The sequence below is a fragment of the Nesoenas mayeri genome (genome assembly GCF_963082525.1).
Source record: "Nesoenas mayeri genome assembly, chromosome: Z".
NCBI lineage: Eukaryota > Metazoa > Chordata > Aves > Columbiformes > Columbidae > Nesoenas > Nesoenas mayeri.
The window spans coordinates 1,863,310-1,882,394 of record NC_137542.1 but is presented as its reverse complement, the minus strand read 5'-3'; the positions used below and the strand labels follow the sequence as shown (position 1 = coordinate 1,882,394).

The window sequence follows — 19,085 nt, the reverse complement described above, 5'->3', positions numbered from 1 at the left end:
TTTCAGATTCGCAATTGTTAGACCAAAACGGCCCAAGCACCATCATTCTTCAGAGACGGACAGAAAGACAGGCTCTGGCCACGGAACATTTATTTTTAATGTCAGCAATTAATTTTTTAAGTAAAAAAAATCAAACATCTAAACAGCTCTGCCGAAAGTCAGAGTATTGTGATTTGGAAATGTTGACAGTGGGAAGAGCAGGTCATCTTTTCATGGTGGCATCTTTTGACAACAGCGGACTTTGTCTTCAAAGACCATGACCTCTGCTAGTTCAAACAGGCACTTCAGTGCATGCAGTTTGGATTTCATCCATAAAGACAGCACCCAGTGCAGCAAAGGCTCCTCAGCATAACCCCATGGTGGGTCTGGGGACGTCTGAAGGGCTTCTTCATGTCACCCAGCCAGCTGGACACAGCGTTCTCAACTCACAGAATCCTGGAATGTCAGGGATGGGAACAGCCCTGGAAAGCTCATCCAGTGGAATCTCCCCATGGAGCAGGAATACCCAGATGAGGTTACACAGGAAGGTGTCCAGGCGGGTTGGAATGTCTGCACAGAAGGAGACTCCACAACCCCCCTGGGCAGCCTGGGCCAGGCTCTGACACCCTCACCATCAAGAAGTTTCTTCTCAAATTTAGGTGGAACCTCTTGTGTTCCAGTTTGCACCCATTGCCCCTTGTCCTGTCATTGGTTGTCACCCAGAAGAGCCTGGCTCCATCCTACGGACACTGCCCCTTTCCATATTGATCCCCAGGAATGAGTCCCCCCTCAGTGTCCTCTTGTCCAGCTCCAGAGCCCCAGCTCCCTCAGCCTTTCCTCACATGGGAGATGCTCCACTCCCTCCAGCATCTTGGTGGCTGCGCTGGACTCTCTGCAGCAGTTCCCTGTCCTGCTGGAGCTGAGGGGCCACAGCTGGACACAAGATTCCAGGTGTGGTCTCCCCAGGGCAGAGCAGAGGGGCAGGAGAACCTCTCTGACCTGCTGACCACCCCCTTCTAACCCACCTCGGTACCTGTCCTGCCGCTCCTTCCAACAAGCAATGTTGGCAAAACTTTCCTCTCTTGGGCAGCAACATCCAAAGACACCTGAGAAGGCAGCACAGCTCTCAATGCCGATTATTCTTGGTCAAAGGACCACACTTCTTAACTCTGTTTCTTTCTGCGTCACTAGGCAGAGAATAGTTTTCTCCCATCATTTTTTCATCTGCGTTTGAACAGGTGGCATTAAATCCTCCTATAAAATTAAGGATTTCTTGGTTCTTTGCAATGACTTCTCCTTAGGCTCTGCCGTTCACTTTCCAACACCCTGCCCTCTTTCTTCTGGCTTTATTTTGCATCACAGGACAAAGTGGGTTCCTGTCTTCTCACATACACAGGCTAGCAGATTCTTCATGACTCTTCCTGTCACAAGGTACCTACAAGGTACTGCACAAGGCCATCTGCCTTCCTGATAATGTTTATTAGAATGTCCTTCTCCGTCAGTACCCATTCAGCACATCGCACATTATCATACCTGGCGGAATTTGTAAATCCCATAATTATACTTGAGAGGTCCAGAGGCACGTACTGCCTTGCTCTTAGTACACTATAATAATTTAATGTAACAGCTTTGGGCTTAGTTGCTCCTCTTTTGGGAACTGTGGTTAGATGGGTCAGCACTGAACTATTTCGGGATAAGGTTCTGGAAGAGCCTTAAGAATTGTGAGTCAGAATTGAACCCGAACGCCTTGTCTTACATGGTTCTGCGTAAGAGTATCCAAACAGCAGAAAAATTGCCTAATTTTATGGGTCAAAATGGTATGAGGTGCTGCACAGCTCAAAGACAGCGACTCTTAACTCATGGTCAATAATCCAGCTACTTCAGTCATCATCTTCCAATGCTGCGTTTTAATGCTTGGTCTCCATCCCCAGACCAGCGATTGTTCCAGCAATTCTTAGTCTACAAAATATCAGGATATATGCACTTTGAAAATAAAAATATTGAAAGAGAATACAAAACAAACTTCAAGAACAGGTTAATTGAATCCAGAACCTGGTCAACAGGAGATATTGCAAAGCTTTTCTTGCTCACAAAGTAGCTCTATCGCGTTAGTCAGAAAAGTATATAACCTTCTTACAAGAAAACAATCAAACAGTAAGAACAAAGATTTCAGTGTAATTAATCAGGTCAATAGTACCACAGTACAGAACTTTTATGGTTAAAGGCAGAAGAATTTCTTACTGCTCATCTGCAACTTGACGATTGGGGAACACTGATAATGCAGTGAGGGGTGGCTGGAAATCAATTAATTTGCCAGTCCTCAAGGCCAGCCAAATCCCCACTACTTTCTTCCTGCTTACGTCTAACTTTACCAACATTTTAGCTGTATTTTATAGCTGGTTTTGCCTCAGGCTGAATATGTTGAAAATTTCACAGTAAACAGTTCATCTATAGCCAAGAGAAAGTCAAATACAAATACATCAGTTTGCCACCTTTATGAAAATCTAGCGAACCTCACTATGAAACGCTCTAGTCTCTTCAATCAGGGGCTTATAATTTGGCTGGGATGTACTCCTCTCATTCCCAGGAGTTTCTACTCAAAATTGGCTAACTTATAAACTTTTGAAAATTTACACATTCTCAATAGAGAACTCCTAAATTTTAGCAGCCGAAGCATACAAATACTTAACAAAGCAAGGGCTTGCTATGCAGATGAAGGTTTGTGCTTGTTAAGTTCAGGTCTGGACATGTAAATTAAAAATATGGAGACTTATTGCTGCATACTCAATGTGTCCCCTGTGCACCAAAACACACATGGCAGAAAAAGGCTGTTCAATAAAGACTCAAGAGTAAAGGCAAGAGGGACGGTAGGCAACCATTTGGACGTGGACATTAGAACAGGTATGGAAACCGGCTGGAGGGAATGGGAGACGAAAACAGCTTGGGGAATTTACTTATCAGTGATAAAACTGTCCAGAATGTTGTCATTTTAAGAAAGGACCTGTTTCAAAATAAGGCAAAAAGACAAATGCTAATCAAACACAGTGAATACAAAGAGAAAACACAAAGAACGCAAATATCAATAAAAAGGATCAGATTAATGACAGTCTTTTGACATTCCTTGCGTAACCAAAGCCAGTAAATGTTTGATTCAACTCGAGGTATTAATTAAAAATGATATTTTAATCAGTTGTTAGTAATACCTGTTTTTTAGTATTTGTTTTTGACAATAATACTGTACCATTAAAATAGAAACCCAGAATCACTTATTTTTATCATCAGCTGCTATTAGTTAAATACTGGCACTCAGTCCCAACTCCAGTGTAAATATCACCGTCCATGAACCAGGGCTGTCAAGCCTTGAACATCCCGTATCTGACCTCAACCATGAGTGATGTGGAAGGTGCATATTCCACATGAGTGGAAAACTCCTTTATCAGCATTCAGGAGCTCGTTCCAGAAGACTCAACCACGTTACTCCCAACGCTGGAGGAAGAGTTGGGATTCAAACCACAGAGAGTCAGCAGAAACCCCATCACTCATGCAATGAAGCGCCGGGAATGTTTTCTGCCTTTATTTTTCAAATCGTTTATAGAGTAAAAGCAGTATTTATTTATTAGCTAAGTACATATGCTCTTCAGGAGAAGTTAAATGGGAATGGGTAACTCCTAGGAAACAAACACTTAAATAAATGATAATATTAATAGTGTAACATTTTTAAGGATTCTTACTCATCGGAAGCAAGAAATGCTCTAAGATTACAGCACTATGAAGTACAACTCTGCCTTCCACTGCTAAAAGAGCAATTAAAATTAATCACTATCAAAGAAAAAAAAAGAAATTAAGTTGTTTTCCCTCATGTCTCAGCAATTATTTACACTCAAGCTTCATTATCCATTCCAGCCTCCAAAGCAATCTCAAGTCTTGTTGCCTTTGGTGTAAGAGAGACGGAGGCTCACAAAATAACGGGTTAAGCGACCTGCGCCAATCTCTCCCATTCCTATGGGGATTAGCACCACAATATGGCACAACGAATGGTGGTGGATGAGCAAGATGGCACGCCTGGGCCTCCCCAAAAATAACTGCTCAAATTAAGAGGCCTTTAAATGTTCCTGAGATGAAAGGAAACCAAATTCACAACCCAGAATAAATAAATAATTATCAATGAATGAATGAATGAATAAATAAATAAAATATCCTGTGCTTTGACATGTTTAAAAATGCCAAATAATTTCTAATAATTTTCAAATAATTTTCTAAGTTTAAAATCAATGTATAAGGCATCTTCACTGTTCTTTTATTATTACTATTATTATTAATTTTTTTGTTTTCTCTCCAAAGAAATAACCGAAAATGGAATAATTGCGCTTTCTTAATGACACATTTCACCCTATCACGTGCACTCTCACTGCTGAATTCCATGCAGAAGCATGTGTTTTTTTTTCTAATAAGCCCATCCTACGCAACTCAACCCTTCCGCAAAGGGAACACAAAGCGAATTGCCCGGGATTGGGTGATAATAAAGAAAGCAACACCATTTATTAATTTTGTATAAGTTATGTGTCACCCTAGAGATTCCTTAGAGGGGAAGAACGCGTCTGAATTTCACCACGCGGTTGCCACAGGCACAAAGTGAGAGAAACTAAACAAGCACATCCTGAAGGGAGAGAAAACGCCTGCAGCAGCAAATGACCTGATGCGTACCTCGCTCTCAGATTTCTTGATGTTATAATTTGTTAATTTAAGTGGAAAAAAAAACTTTTAGTTTGTTCAAGCAAAATTATTAAACTTTTAAAAATTTCTGATCAAAAGTGACACATATCTTTCAAAAGATGTGTGTTTTCAAAAGATTACGATCCTGAGTAAATTTGCCTGACAAAGTCCTTGCCGTATTTATTTCCCTGTTACCTCAAGCAGCAACGTGCATTATTAGAACAGGACTAAACTACTTAAGGATGAAGCATATCAAATTTTTATTTGAATTCCTGTGCATTAAAGTTAATATTTTCCAGCTCAATGCACAGTAAGCAAAAGATAATTTTATTCAAATATGCATTTCGTGGTATGAATAAGGAAGTGTTCATCTCCCCGTTGAATTGGTAAGTCTTTTAAGTAATGATTCATTTGAAAAATCAACAGGGTATTGGCAATTTAGTGTAATATTAAACACACACATACACCATACCTATACTGGCACACGTGCAATACTATTTCTATGATATTTAGTACAAAGAATGCAATTTACGATTGTAATGCATTAAAATTAGTTAGGTTTAACCATCTGTACATCTAATAAATATGACGAAAGACATTTTAACTATTTTTAAATAGGCATTAAGCATTTTTAAATGTGAGTTAACTTCTTTAAAAGATATAAAAAACATGCATGCATATTTTTCATTCCTGAATTAATATCCTCTTGAGTTAATAGAACAAAGGCATTGGCTACTTTTTTTTTCACAAACCACAATGAAGCTAATGACTTAAGATTAATACATCAACTAATTAACAATTAACATTTCACTCCATCCTATATGAAAGTAATTTTAGTAAGTGTCAGTGCACAATAAGTTAAGATTTTCCCTGTTAAAATTACATTTCACGACGAAATGTGTGCGTATCTCCACTACATGGCACCACCCTCCAAAATCTGTATGAGCACAACCATTGACAAGATCACCCCGACTGAAAAATATACAAGAAAGCTTAGCTAAATTGTTTAAAACCTTCATTCCATGGTCAGATAACTATGCCTATCTTACATTTATCACACACAAGAAGAGCCCAGTAAATCCTAAATTGTATAATCCAGTGTGTTGGGTGAGCTGAGGTACCACCCACCACAACTCTACCGGACCATCCCGCGTTCAAATGTGAGATACAATCGCTCTACAGCAAATCAGACCAAATACAAAGTTAATCCTATGTACTGCTCTCAGATATTAATAACCACAAAGCTAAGACACTTCCATAAACTCGAATTCTCTGCATCAAACCAATGCTGGATTACCAATTAATTATTTTCTTCTAAACAGGACTCTTACAAAGTGGTAAACCCAACTGAGAAATAACTGCACTTCCAAATACACCCATGCCAGTATGTATTTAGCCATTTCTGCTAAAAATGAAGAATACTCCCCCTATCAAATAAACCGATCCACCCGGGTGGTACAGGTCTCATTTCCATACAACCCATTCGAAAATGCAATTCTGTACTTCTGGAAAACATCGATTACGTATTTGCTAAAGTCTTGCTCAGTTACTGTCCACAGCACTGTCAGAGATTTTACTTTCCTTTAAGAAAAATGAAAAATGCAAATAAGTAATTAACGAAGGGTAAGAATCTTTCAATCCAAAGCCATTCATGCGTATTTATCAATGTTTTGTACAGTACACATATAATGTACCGTGTATTGAAAGCACCATTCTTAGGCACATTTTATAGCTCAAAATAGCTGCTTTAACAAAATTCGTGATACAAAAAAGTCAGAAAAACAATAAACTTGCCATAAAACTGAAATTGTGGAACATAATTAATGCTAAGTGAGATGAGTGTAATTGAATAGTAAAACTGTTCATCTCCATAGAAATCGGTGACCCTATGCACTGGAAGTTAATTTAATGCTGTTTAGATCATGATTTTTAAAATTAGTTAATGTATATTGTATGTTCTAAGCTTATTTGGTAAGGCTCAAAGTTATAAATGTTTTCTGTAAGCTAAAATGAGTATTTGTAGAACAGGCGTGTGGGTAGGAAAAGAGAAAACTAGCAAATCTAAAGGTATATTTCTATTTAATTTCTAATTTAGTCTACATTCTTATTATTATTAGGCTACACAGACAATAACTACAGACTACACAGTAACTATGAGACTATACAGACCAGAAAATTAATATATTGGCTTAAGCAAATGACGTTATTTTTGAAGCAGACTGATTTTCTAATACTGTATGCATTTAAACAAAAGTTTAAGGGGAAAATACAACAGGAGCGCGAACCTGACCCATCTCTAATATTTTCAAACCTAGGCTGCTCAAGAATCTTCAACTAATTATTCCATTTTATTGATGGCGTTTTTCCCAAGGGAAGTGATTTGAAAAGTTTAACCCCTGAGCAAGTCGTGGCTCCTCCTGCCTTTGAAAGTGTGGAGCGCATTGATTATAACTGCAGGAAGTGTTACCTTCTACCCAGAGAATCTCACCCTGCACAATCTTAAACACTGTCTCTCTCCCAAAACGGCTTTGATTCAGCAATTCAGACCGCTTCAGCTGATATTAAAGGCAGAAGCACCACAGAAAAGGGATCAGCAGTTAAAACGAAATACAAAGAGGGAAGAAGAAGAAAAAAAAAACCAAAAACCAAAAAAAAAAAAACCCCACCAAACCCCAGATCTTGGATATAGTATCACAAAGCTTGAGAGAAAAGCAGATTTGAAAAAGACATCAGAGTGACTAAAAAAAGAGCAACATGACAGAAATTAAACAAGATTTTTATGTTCGCCTTCTATGCATTTAAACTCATCGCAACCTCCTATTGAAATTCCGATCATACCCAAACCCCAAGGCTTTTGACACACTTTCAAAAATCCACACCCCTTCTTACTCTTTTCTAAGTCTCCAGAGTCACTGTCAGGTATCCAACAAGTTGAAGAGAGAGGGGGGTAAAATAAAGGAAGAATCCTAATATGCATATGATAAAAGGGCCACTTATATTAAACTTTATTTCTAAAATGATTATTTTGGATACTCAGCGCATGTTCTTAACCCCACACTTAGCCAATGAGAAGAATGCTCAAGTTATTTTCTTGGAAAAAATACATTTTAAAGTCATGGTTACCCTTATATATTGAACAGTTATATTCTTAGGTCAAGGACAGAGTAAACTAACACACTACAGGGTTCTACAACACACCAGCGGAATAAAAGAAGACAAAGCAACCTATACCTATCTCTACATTATCAAACTAACGCATCGAGAACATAACACGCACAATACAAGAACAGAAACACACATCTCGGAAAGGATGCGCCGAATTCCAAAGGGTAATTGGATTTTCAGAGCTGCAAGCGGGGTTTTTTTGTTGCTTTCTTTTTCCCGTTCAGTCATGACAGGGCCAGAAGGTGATGATACATCTGCCATGATGCAGCAAGCAGACCTGTCTTCTGTCAAGAGCTGAAATCATGAAGGAATAAGCTGTCGTTAGCAGCCCCTCTGCACGCTGGAGCTGTCATCTTGTTTTCCTCGGCTGGCATGGGGCTGTGTGGGCTCCCAGACCCTGTCACTTCAACATTACCCTCAGCTTTAAACCTCTTATTGAATTCCTGACTCCGTAATTTTTAACTCCTATACAGCGTTTCACCTATTATTGTGTATTTTGTGACCGATCGCTATTGCTTCCAACTAAATACGCAACTTTTCCTCCTGCCTACTTGGTGATCCGTCTTTGAAACCAGCACTTTTATCAATTCCTCATAGAATTTTTCAGAAGGAATTAAATATATTGCTTTGTAAGTTTTCTTTCAAAAGTATACTGTATTTTACGTCAAGTACACATGACAAATTATTTAGTCAAACATTCTGATAGGAGTTTATGCTTTTAGAAAGATGTCCAAAAGACCATCCAACCAGCTATGTACCTTTCTTAGTGTTATCCCCACTAAAGTAGGAGTTGTAAATACAAGTTTTCCCTACTAAGTAGTACTTTACAGGCAATGCTATTTCTGTGTTCTAACAGGAAGAATAAAAGCAAATACATACATCAGAATCAGAAAATTAATATCTGAAAGAAAACAATATAGCACATCATTGTCAATTTTAGTGACATTCTACTTCCAGTGAAATATTAGTGTCCAAATATGATTACTCTCGCCCTGTAACTGACAATTAATAAATAGATGAAGTATTTAAACTTCTTTCTGGAATGGTATGCTTAGGAGACATAAAAAGTACACAAATATTAGTATTCTGCAGAAGAACTGTAACTGCAGTGAAATGTCAGCTCTGCTTCTTTTCCAGAAAGTGTCACTTCCCCATCCTATTGAAATTATGCTAAGCATATATAAACTATAAGACAAAATTTTACATCTTAGGTTCCTAAAATATGACCAGCAGAACTAAGAGGATGCCGTCCAACAAGATATTCTATGATTAAAAGCAAGACTTAAAAGTATAAGTGTAGTTTCAACAAAGCGTAATTTCTTGACAACAATGTGTAAGTATCCACTTTTGAAACGGGATGTCTTTTACAAAATGGAAAGAATGAAATGTGTTATAATACCAGTTGCTAACTAACAAGGTTACTAAATCACATAAAAATGATGGTGGGTAAATTTACTACTGTTACACTGGGTGATTTTTTTGTTCCGTTCAACCGAGTTACAAAACTAATGACATCTTATTGCAACCTGAAGAAAGAAACCACCCTCAGCAATTCTCAGTAAATATCACCAGCCTGATAGTTTTAAACAAATGAATGGCATTAATATGAGTGAATAAATCTAGCATTCATATCAAGAATTTTCTCAGGAGCAAAAACTGTTAAGAAAGTGCAGTAGGATAAACTCAAGAGAAAACCAAAGCTGAAAGTCATGTTTTAGCAGCCTTTAAAGAAATATTTCCACAGTCGAAACTAGAAATGTAGATCTTTAATTCTTGACACCCCAAGTAAACGCCATCACAAATGAATTAAAGCATTTACCTCTGTCTCTCACTATCTCCTCCTGGCGCTGCTTTGGTCATTGTTTATGTGACTAAATAACAATTGATCTCGGTCATCGGGGTTTGGACCTGGTGACCTCTGAAGGTCCCACCCAAACTATTCTATGATTCTATATGATATATCTATATCTATATCTATATGATATATCTATATAATCCCTGGAGGGGTTTAAACGATGCGTATTTGAGGTTCTCAGGGACGTGGGTTAGAGGAGAACTTGGCAGAGCTGGGTTAACGGGTGGACTCGATGGTCTTAATGGTCTTTTCCAATCTACACGATCCTATGGTTCTGCGACTTCATGCATGACTCAATAACAACTGATCTGAGAAGGGCCTGACTCTACGGCCAGTGAGCAGGACACCTGTGCGAAATGCAGAAGAGATAGATTACAACCCATTTTCTAATGTTATTTACTTATTTATATGATTTATATTTATTTGTACAAAGCTGAATAGCTCCAGTGTGGTATCATCGTAAGCACAACAGCCTCTTAGTCCCAGAGAAGGGACGTGAACTTCATCTCTCACACCTGAGATGATTGCTTCTCTCAAAAATCAGTATTTCCCACCACAGAAAGTTTCACCAGAAAAGCTCTATTTTAACAAAACAACAAACCTATGCAGTATTTATTTTGTACCATATTTATATGAAATTGATGTGTTTTTTTTTTGTTTTAAATATCTTCATACTATGTATTTGTTTTATTTCAATTAAGCTTTTGTTACAGTCTAACTGCTTTATATTATCACTTTTGCCTTCTTTATATGTTTTTCTAAAGTATTTCTACCGTATTTACACATATCTGTCTCTCACATTGTACACACTTTCCTGCCTCCTTTCTCCTACAATCTGTTCTCTATCTAGTTGCTCGTTAGTTCTCTTCTTCTTTCATATTTCAAAATCTCTTTTACACTATTGAGTTTAAATTTCTGAACTATCACACTAATCTTACCTCTTCATATATGTCCTGGTTTTGTTAACAAACAAGTTTCTCTTTCAGTGAATGTGTCTGTCAGCTAAAGCCTTCATATGAGCTGCATTTTCCTGAAAGCCAGATACATGTTTTGGTAAATAGAGCAATGGAATATGAAGTTATTGATAAGGATAGATTCACATCTCACAAGAGGGGAAACGATAAACAGGTGACTAAGAAACCGACCAACTGTGTATAACATCCCATTCACATGAATACTTCATATAAATGTGGGAGCTCATGAGGATCTCATCCCTTTTCCCCATGGCCAACATTAGGAGAGGACTTTGCCAGTCGTCCCTGCGAACTAGAGGCCTAGAGACAGACTGAATCCAGCTCCGGTTGGCTGCAGAGTCCAGTCCAGGACTTCAGGTGCCGGCTCTGCAGTTGCTGAGACTTTCATGATTGGTTTTGTATATTTTGTATTATTTTCTCTATTTTATCAATTAGTAAAACATTTTTAACTTTTCCAGCTCTCTTCTCTCTGTCCTTCTTTCCCGTCCGATCGCCTGTTCCGAGTGGGAATGGGGGAGAGGAGGTTATCAATACATCTGCCAGGGTTTTATTGTCACTCCGCAATCTAAACCCTCGACAATATAAAACCTTCTAAACTGCTCCCATGCACCTAGTACAAAAAAAGACGGACTCTACACAACAGATTTTGATGTAAAAGGTGGAAGGAGAAGCATTACATGCAGGAAACGCCGAGATGATATACGAAATACATTTATAGCTACTCGAATTCCCACCAGGATGTTTCTCCTTGGCTCTTTTCTTTCCGATGTGTCAGCTCCAAGCCACCACAGGCACGATCTGTTTTAAGCCTTTACATCGCTCCCTCATCCCATACAGTCTTTCAAATCCTAGATACCATCATCCACTTCAAATTCGCACATTTATTGGAAAAAAAACACATAAAAAATGCGTGTTCTCCTGTAATCAGCACTGTAATCTTGTGCTTTGATAGGCCTCATTCATAGGTTTCATTCAAGGATGAGTCCTCTTCTAGGAAGAAACACTGAAGATCAAGGGAAATAATCCCTTACTTCAAACTGGCAGCGCTGGATGAGGAGTTATCACAATTTTCATTCAGGTCATTTATCACCTAGACCAGTTACTTTCATTTCATAAGGGACAGAAGTGCCTAAATCAGTTAGAGGACTGAACGCCAGAAAACCCAGAAAAAGGATGCAATTTTTATTATTATAACTAAAATTGGAGTTCTTACACTCACTCTACCATAATTTTCTGCACTTGGAAGAGTAATTTATATGATCTGTACATGAAGTAGACGTGATACCAGCACGTAACTCTGGGCATTCTCTTTTCAGTTGTACCATAATGATTCCAAATACCTTCAGTGGGGTTCCACTTCCATAAAATATTGCCTTATCTGAGTAGATACACATCCAATTCCCACTACGGTGATTACAGGATACAAAAAAATGGAATACAGTAAATTGAATATGATCTCATTTTCATTTGGCATGAAAAAAACCACTGCAAATAATACGTGTTCTAAACATATAGTTCATTTATCAGTATTTTGAAGTGCACAAAAAGGGAGAGGGGGGTTTTGCAGTAGCTGGAATTACCCAACTAAATAGTGCTATAACCACTTTAAGACAGAAGTAAGTCAAAAGACAGAGTCCGACGCCCCAATACCATCAAATTATCAGATATTTTAAAGACATTTTCTCAAACTCTTCGGCTTTTTTCCTGCGTTCCTTTAAAGAAGCATCCAAAAACCAGGAACATATAATCGGTTTTTAAGGATAATAACCATTTGGGGGAACGGAGGACTCATCTCTGTCACTATGGCACAGTCATTGTGTAAAATAAATAACAAACCAGCAAAAAAACCCAAATGGTAACTCTCTTCTACTATAAATATTTTCTTAAGGATTATATGTTGATTTAGGGACAGTTTCCCAATTTTAACTGCTCAGCCTCTCACGTTATCAAAAGGAGCAGAATTTCTAGGAAATAATGAAAATTCAGGCACGTAAGCACTAGAAATGTAGAAATTAACATCCTACACTGGACGTACCATACGCCTGTTTTACACTCAATAATCATACAGCATTTTCTGTTCTGCCCGTGATTCTGATTTAGAATGAATAAAATCTTTATGTTATAGGAGGCAACAAGCATCACTTTCCCAAGACTAAGTTTATCTTTCACAAGAAGTGAAGTCTGGTGCTTGGTTAGTGGATTATACAAATAAAAAATGACTTAATAGCCTAATGTTTCAATGAGTTTTCTTTCTTTGCTTCATTAAAACAAAACAAAACACGTTCGAGGAGAATAATTTTCTATATGGAATACTTTTAAAGTCAACTGGAAAACATTCAACTTCATTTAGCAAAATGTGTTACAAATCACAGCGACAACACTGATATTTAGAGTAGAACATCAGCTTAACTTGGTAAAATAATAGAAATAGTGAGTCTTAAACAGGCTTTTCTAATGTTTACTAAAGGAAGTTTCATTTAGGTAGCAGGATGCAAGAGGTTAAATACACCTGCAAAGTTCCAGTGTTAAAAACATTACACAAATTGTAAATTGTCTTTCACATGGATGTAAATGTAACAAAATTGTGTCCATAAAATGGAAATGTTTTTTACTGTCAAATATTGATAGGTGAATCAGAATGAATCAGTATTCAGTGCAAAACTGAAAAAGACTGTGCCTCTAATAAATTCAGTACAAGCCTAGCAATAAAGCCTGCTGTTATCATGAAAGCTCGTGTTATCATGAGATTACAACAGACGTTGAGTGAGAATACGTACAAATTTAATGAAATGTAAAAGAAAACACTTCAAATCATAACAAATTTTTGTAGTGCCTTTTATTGCATCTCATCGCCTGCTAAGGGCTCTTGTCATGTTAGCTGCCATATTAAACTACATGGCAGCGCTGCCACAATGTGAAATAAAATATATATTATTTTTTTACTGTAAGAAACTTGATTTTTAGTAGAAAAAAGTTATAAAAAAAAATCCAAACCAAGCAAGTATCCCCATAAAAAATAAAATTATCATTTAGGGAATTACTGAAGACTGTTTAACACATTAAAACTCTTCGTACACAGGTACACATATACACACTCAACTGTACATACGTGCGCTTTCACTTACCTCAATAGCTCTCTTTATATACGGTATCTGCGTGCCACTGTCCAGATCCTCGTTAATTATCAGTCTCCTGGCCCACTGACCTGCTCTTACAACTCCATTACCATGAATTAGTACCAACAGCTTGTCAGGGTTCGTCAGCGCGTCTTCACTCATAAAGATAAAGCTCTTTGGTTCACTCTCAGTCGCGTCAACCTGCAATTACAGACACACACTTGGATGCATCCATAACGTGTTTAAAAGAACATCTGTAGTTTACAACTACATGTATGTATGTTATAAGGACTGAAGTGTGCCCGGTACAAAATAAAGCAAAAACCTAATAACTACGCAATGTAGCTTCACAACGTTAAAATGTGACGCAGTTTAGAAGAGTAATCCAATGGAGATTTACATCAAAAAGAAGAGGTAAAAGGAAGCTGCAGCTCTGAAAATTCAGTTTACAGAAATTTACTGCCAAAAAATTACAAAAAAAAAAAAAACCAAGAAACAAATAAAATAATATGCCTGAAGCCTTATGTAATATGAAACAAATCCTGGAGGGTTCCATCTCAGCCACCGCAACACAAACACCCAATGAACCATGTAGGAACCAGTATTCTAATTTAGTGAATTATAAATTTAATAGGATAAACCTAATAAGATGTAGAAATCCAGTTTGGGTGTAAATAATGGGTTAATTAAGAGTCCTGCATCTGGGTCAATGCTCTGCTGTTTTGCTGCAGGTACAAACCAACAACCAGTTTTAATATTCAGTAAAACATAATATAATGCCAAGTTTTGTTCTTAGTCTGTAAAGGAGCACTCTTGGTTCAATAAAAATTAAGTTTTATAAAACAGGCCTATGCTTGGCTTAGCAAGACCAGCTCAAGGTGGAAGACTACGCTGGTGTAAACACCGTCCTGACTACACAGTCTTCCCTTTGTACCATGTGAATACACAGAAAAGGATCAACAGGACAGGCGAAAATAGAAAATATTATTAAAAAAACATTACATTTAAAAGAGTTTAGAATATTTACGTACAACAGGTACCGTATTGGCACTACAGTCAAATCACATTGATGCTTCTGAAGTAGCAGATACCTTAAAATTATGATACCTTAAAATTACGATACCTTAAAGTTTTGAGACCTTAAAGTTTTGGTACCTTAAAATTTAACATGTTTTAGGTAAAAGGTCAGAAACACTAAATCTCAGTATTTGACAAGATGTAATTGGCTTCTGCACATAAACTGAATTCTTACAACACTGCAACTTGAAAAAAATTGTAAATTCATATTTCAGACAAAGTTACAACTTAGTATGTATGTTTCAGTATTCATAAACTAAATTTTTGTTTAGCGTTTTGGAAATACTAGCGCTTAGTAACCATAGGTACTAGAGGATATAACTATTTCACACTTCTGCAAATACTTTATGTTAAAAAAGTTAAAAATTTCCACCAAGATCATAAAAAATAATGCTCTATTCTCTTCCTTCTATTAACCACATTGGGAAACTTTTCTTCATGCTAATTTATCCTCAAACAGTAGTAATTCATTAGATCAAGCTTCCACTGAAGAATGCACATAAAGGCCACTCTGTGCACAACCTTGTATTATCGACAAATCAACGCAGAATATTATTTAGTGCCAGGCACACTGAGTCCACATAAAATAATTGATATTTATTAGGCACCTTCTCTTCTGGCCCGACTCATTAACACTTATTTCTGATCCTTTATTTAAACATGAACAAAATAAATCCGGTAAAATGCCGAACTTCAGTTAGTTTCATCTAACAACTCCATTCAACACCGTTACTCACACGCAGTAACAACCTTCAGATAATCTGTAGTTAGGAGTGTCAAACCGCTCTAAATTCCACTGATAATTTGGTTTAAATGTACTGTTTAATTTTCCTTTTCTCAGATTTATTTTTTCAAAGCACAACTATACCTTAATGTTTATGAATACTCGCAGTTGTGGTGAATTTTCTGAGTTATACAAATATTACGATGTTCTAACAGTGAACAGCTTTTCCATACGCGTTCTGTCTCACATGATCCATCACCTAATACAGTAGTACCAGTAGATAGATTAATTAAGAAGCATTCTCGTTAGTATTTTGCACAGCTGACGTCAGTATATAGGGCAAGATCATATTATACTTCACAATTCATCTAAATTCAGGCTACCACATCAAAATTGACTCAATTTTCAGTTTTTAGCCGCTACCAGCCCAATATGCACACAACACGAATAGGCTCCAAGGATCTTTTATTTTGTGCATTGGAAGTTCTTAAGACTGAATATTAAATTTTTAAAAGGAAAAACAACTCATGAATATGTTTCTTATTCCCGTTAAAATAAAAATTATGAGCCTAGAACATACACAAAAGTGAAACAGGTTTCTCAAACTAAAATAGTTCTTGGCTGTCTAGTAGATCCAGACAAATACTGAATGAAGTTTTACCTACTGAAGTGAAAGAGCAAAGCGTTGATAAGTTAGAAGATTCTGCAAAGCAAGACCTTTCAGTGCCACTGTCAATAAAACACACCAGGAATTATTTAAACTTCTATCTCAAGTCTTCCCAGAAGCTTAAAGATGCATTTAATTCAGAAGAACCCTCCATTTGTTGTCAACAGCTAAAGAACTGCAAATATCAATCCCTGATCGTGCTATTAAAAATAGAGAAACACAAGGAATCTTCTGGATAAAAAAAGCTGCAGTCTTCTTTATATTCATAATATAACCTTCAATGGAGCAAAAAATGAGAAGTTAAAAAGAGATAATTGAATGGCTTCTCTCTGAATATGGGTGTCTTCATTGATATTTTCAAGTCCAATAGTATATGTTGAACACTAAGAGAATCACAGTACTTTACAGTAACAATAAGTCTCAGCCTCACTGTGTAGGAAGAAATGTTCAGATTTCTGTTTTGTCAGAGATGCTGACATAATAAAATAATTGGTGAGCTCTCCTGATTTCAAAACTGTTCTTATTTTCGTATCTGAAAACAAATTTAGAAACAATTGTGTCCAAAACTCAAACTGCCACCTGAGAAAGCAAAACGAAGACAGAAAGTTGGACTTTGCACTAGGCTGAAATTTAAAAAAGATGAGAGAATGTGGGATGTTGTCGTCCTAAACCTTTGAAGCATAGCATTCCCATACACGACTAAAATCACACTGAAAAATAAAAAGTACTCCACTTAACACAGTCCTGAAACTTACTTCATATATTCAAACATCATTACGCTGTCTGCTTCATTATTAGCTGTCAGGAAAAGGTAATACAGCAACTTTCTGATGACCTGCGATGAAGTCCAGAAAAACCAGGTTCTTGTATTAATGGAGCAATTATTCCCTGGGTCTGGAAACCAGTAACTCCAGAGCCTCCCAAGACAAAGTTCATAACTGGAGAAGCATGTACAATAGTTCAATGTGCCTACTGCACCTTAGTATTGTCAAAATGTGTTTTTTGGAACGCATTTATACCTTTCCCCTTGATAGTATTCTCTGGCAATGAGCTCCACAGTATAACTGGGATGTATATGAAATGGTACCACCGCTCTTTCAGCAGAGATCTCCTGCCTGATAATTTAAACTCGATGTCCCTTATCTTCTCTATTATGAGAAAAAGCAAAAAACTATTCAACTTCTCTACACTTTCACGATTTTATAGATTTGCAATATTCCTTCCTCAGTCATCTGTTTTCCAAGCTGAGGAATCTTTGCCTAATCCTTCTTTGTCTGAAAAGCATCTCATGCCCGTGATCACCCTTGTAACCCTCCTCTGTATTTGTTTTTTGATATGGGGTCCAGACTCCACGCAGTGTTCAAGATAGGGGGCATGTAATGAGTGGAACGACCACGTTTCTCTGTTTTGTTCTCAACACCTCGTAATTCCCAACACCCTATTTGCTTCGAGGGTTTGTCACTGCCATTGAGCACTAACTGATGTTCTCAGAAAACTATCCTCAATCACTCCAAGCTCTTTCTTGAGTTCTAATAGCTCATTTAGAGGCCACCGTTGTGTTTACAGAGTGAGTTATTTTCCCCATAATTTCACATTTACCAGAATTGAACCTCATGTCATTCATAGAAGCCCTACGGGGAGAGGCTGAGGGAGCTGGGCTTGTTTAGTCTGGAGAAGAGGAGGCTTAGAGCTGAGCTCAGCACTCTCTAGAACTACCTGAAGGGCAGTTCTTGCCAGGTGGGGATTGGGCTCTTCTCCCAGGCATCAGCAATAGGACAAGGGGCCATGGGCTTCAACTCTGCCAGGGGAAATTGAGGCTGGAGATTAGAAAGCAATTCTGTGCAGAGAGTGGTCAGGCATTGGAATGGCTGCCCAGGGAGGTGCTGGACTCACCGGCCCTGGAGGTTTTTAAATGGAGACTGGACATGGCACTTAGTGCCATTATCTGGTCAATGGGCTGGAGTTGGACCAAGGGTTGGACTGGATGATCTCTGAGGGCTTTTCCAACCAGCTCCATTCTGTGATTCTGTGATCATCCAATCATTCAGCATCATGGGATAACTCCACAACTCCACACAACCATCTTCAGATTTAAGCACTCTAAATATTTAAAAAAAAAAACAACAGCGAGATTTGTTAGCTTCTATTAATTCCCTTTTTTCTTTTATTTACGACTATGTCTGTGCAGGCCTTAATAACACTGCACTGGCAACAAATTATTTCATCTGCAAAATATGAACACGTTTTTTCCTCTTTTAAACAATTATTAACTCATAAGGGGACTCCTCCGGTGCTTTTTAAAAGCACCTGGTGAGCTTGGTGACAACTTGTTGGAAATCCACAGTCTTTTACTGACAAGATCTTTCTTTTTCAGGTAATCTCTTACTCCTTCAATGAATTCTAGGATGTTTTTTTCAAGTGAAACCTCTACTGACTTTCACCCCAGCATACTATATAAATATATATTCCTGATAAACAGGAATCACTATGAATCACTTCTGGAGGCCTTTGAAAGACTATCACATTTAATCTTTTTCCATTTCTCTGATGAAAATAGCTGATTTTAGCAGTGAGTTACATACTAGTTGGTTGTTCTGCAGCATCATCTTTGACTTGTTACTGAACCCCGGGCTTAAAAAACACTTCGTCCTGGATATTGATTATTGTATGATATACCAATTTGTCCTCAGATATCATGTACTGATATGCCCAATTTCAGACAGTTCCTCAGAATTATATCCCGTGTAAAAGAAATTAATAATAATCAAGTGTGGAAACTGGACAAATAATACTGGAAATAATCACATTAGTTGTT

General features: G+C 37.5%; 1 protein-coding gene across 1 annotated transcript in view; it reads right to left on the bottom strand.

Moving 5' to 3' along the window:
• Positions 1 to 19,085, bottom strand: part of ARB2A (ARB2 cotranscriptional regulator A) — a 262,424-nt gene that overhangs the window by 184,765 nt on the left and 58,574 nt on the right. The window contains exon 6 of the mRNA XM_080362398.1: positions 13,812 to 14,003. Coding sequence (XP_080218524.1) covers positions 13,812 to 14,003 — 192 coding nt within the window. The remainder of the gene's footprint in view (positions 1 to 13,811; positions 14,004 to 19,085) is intronic.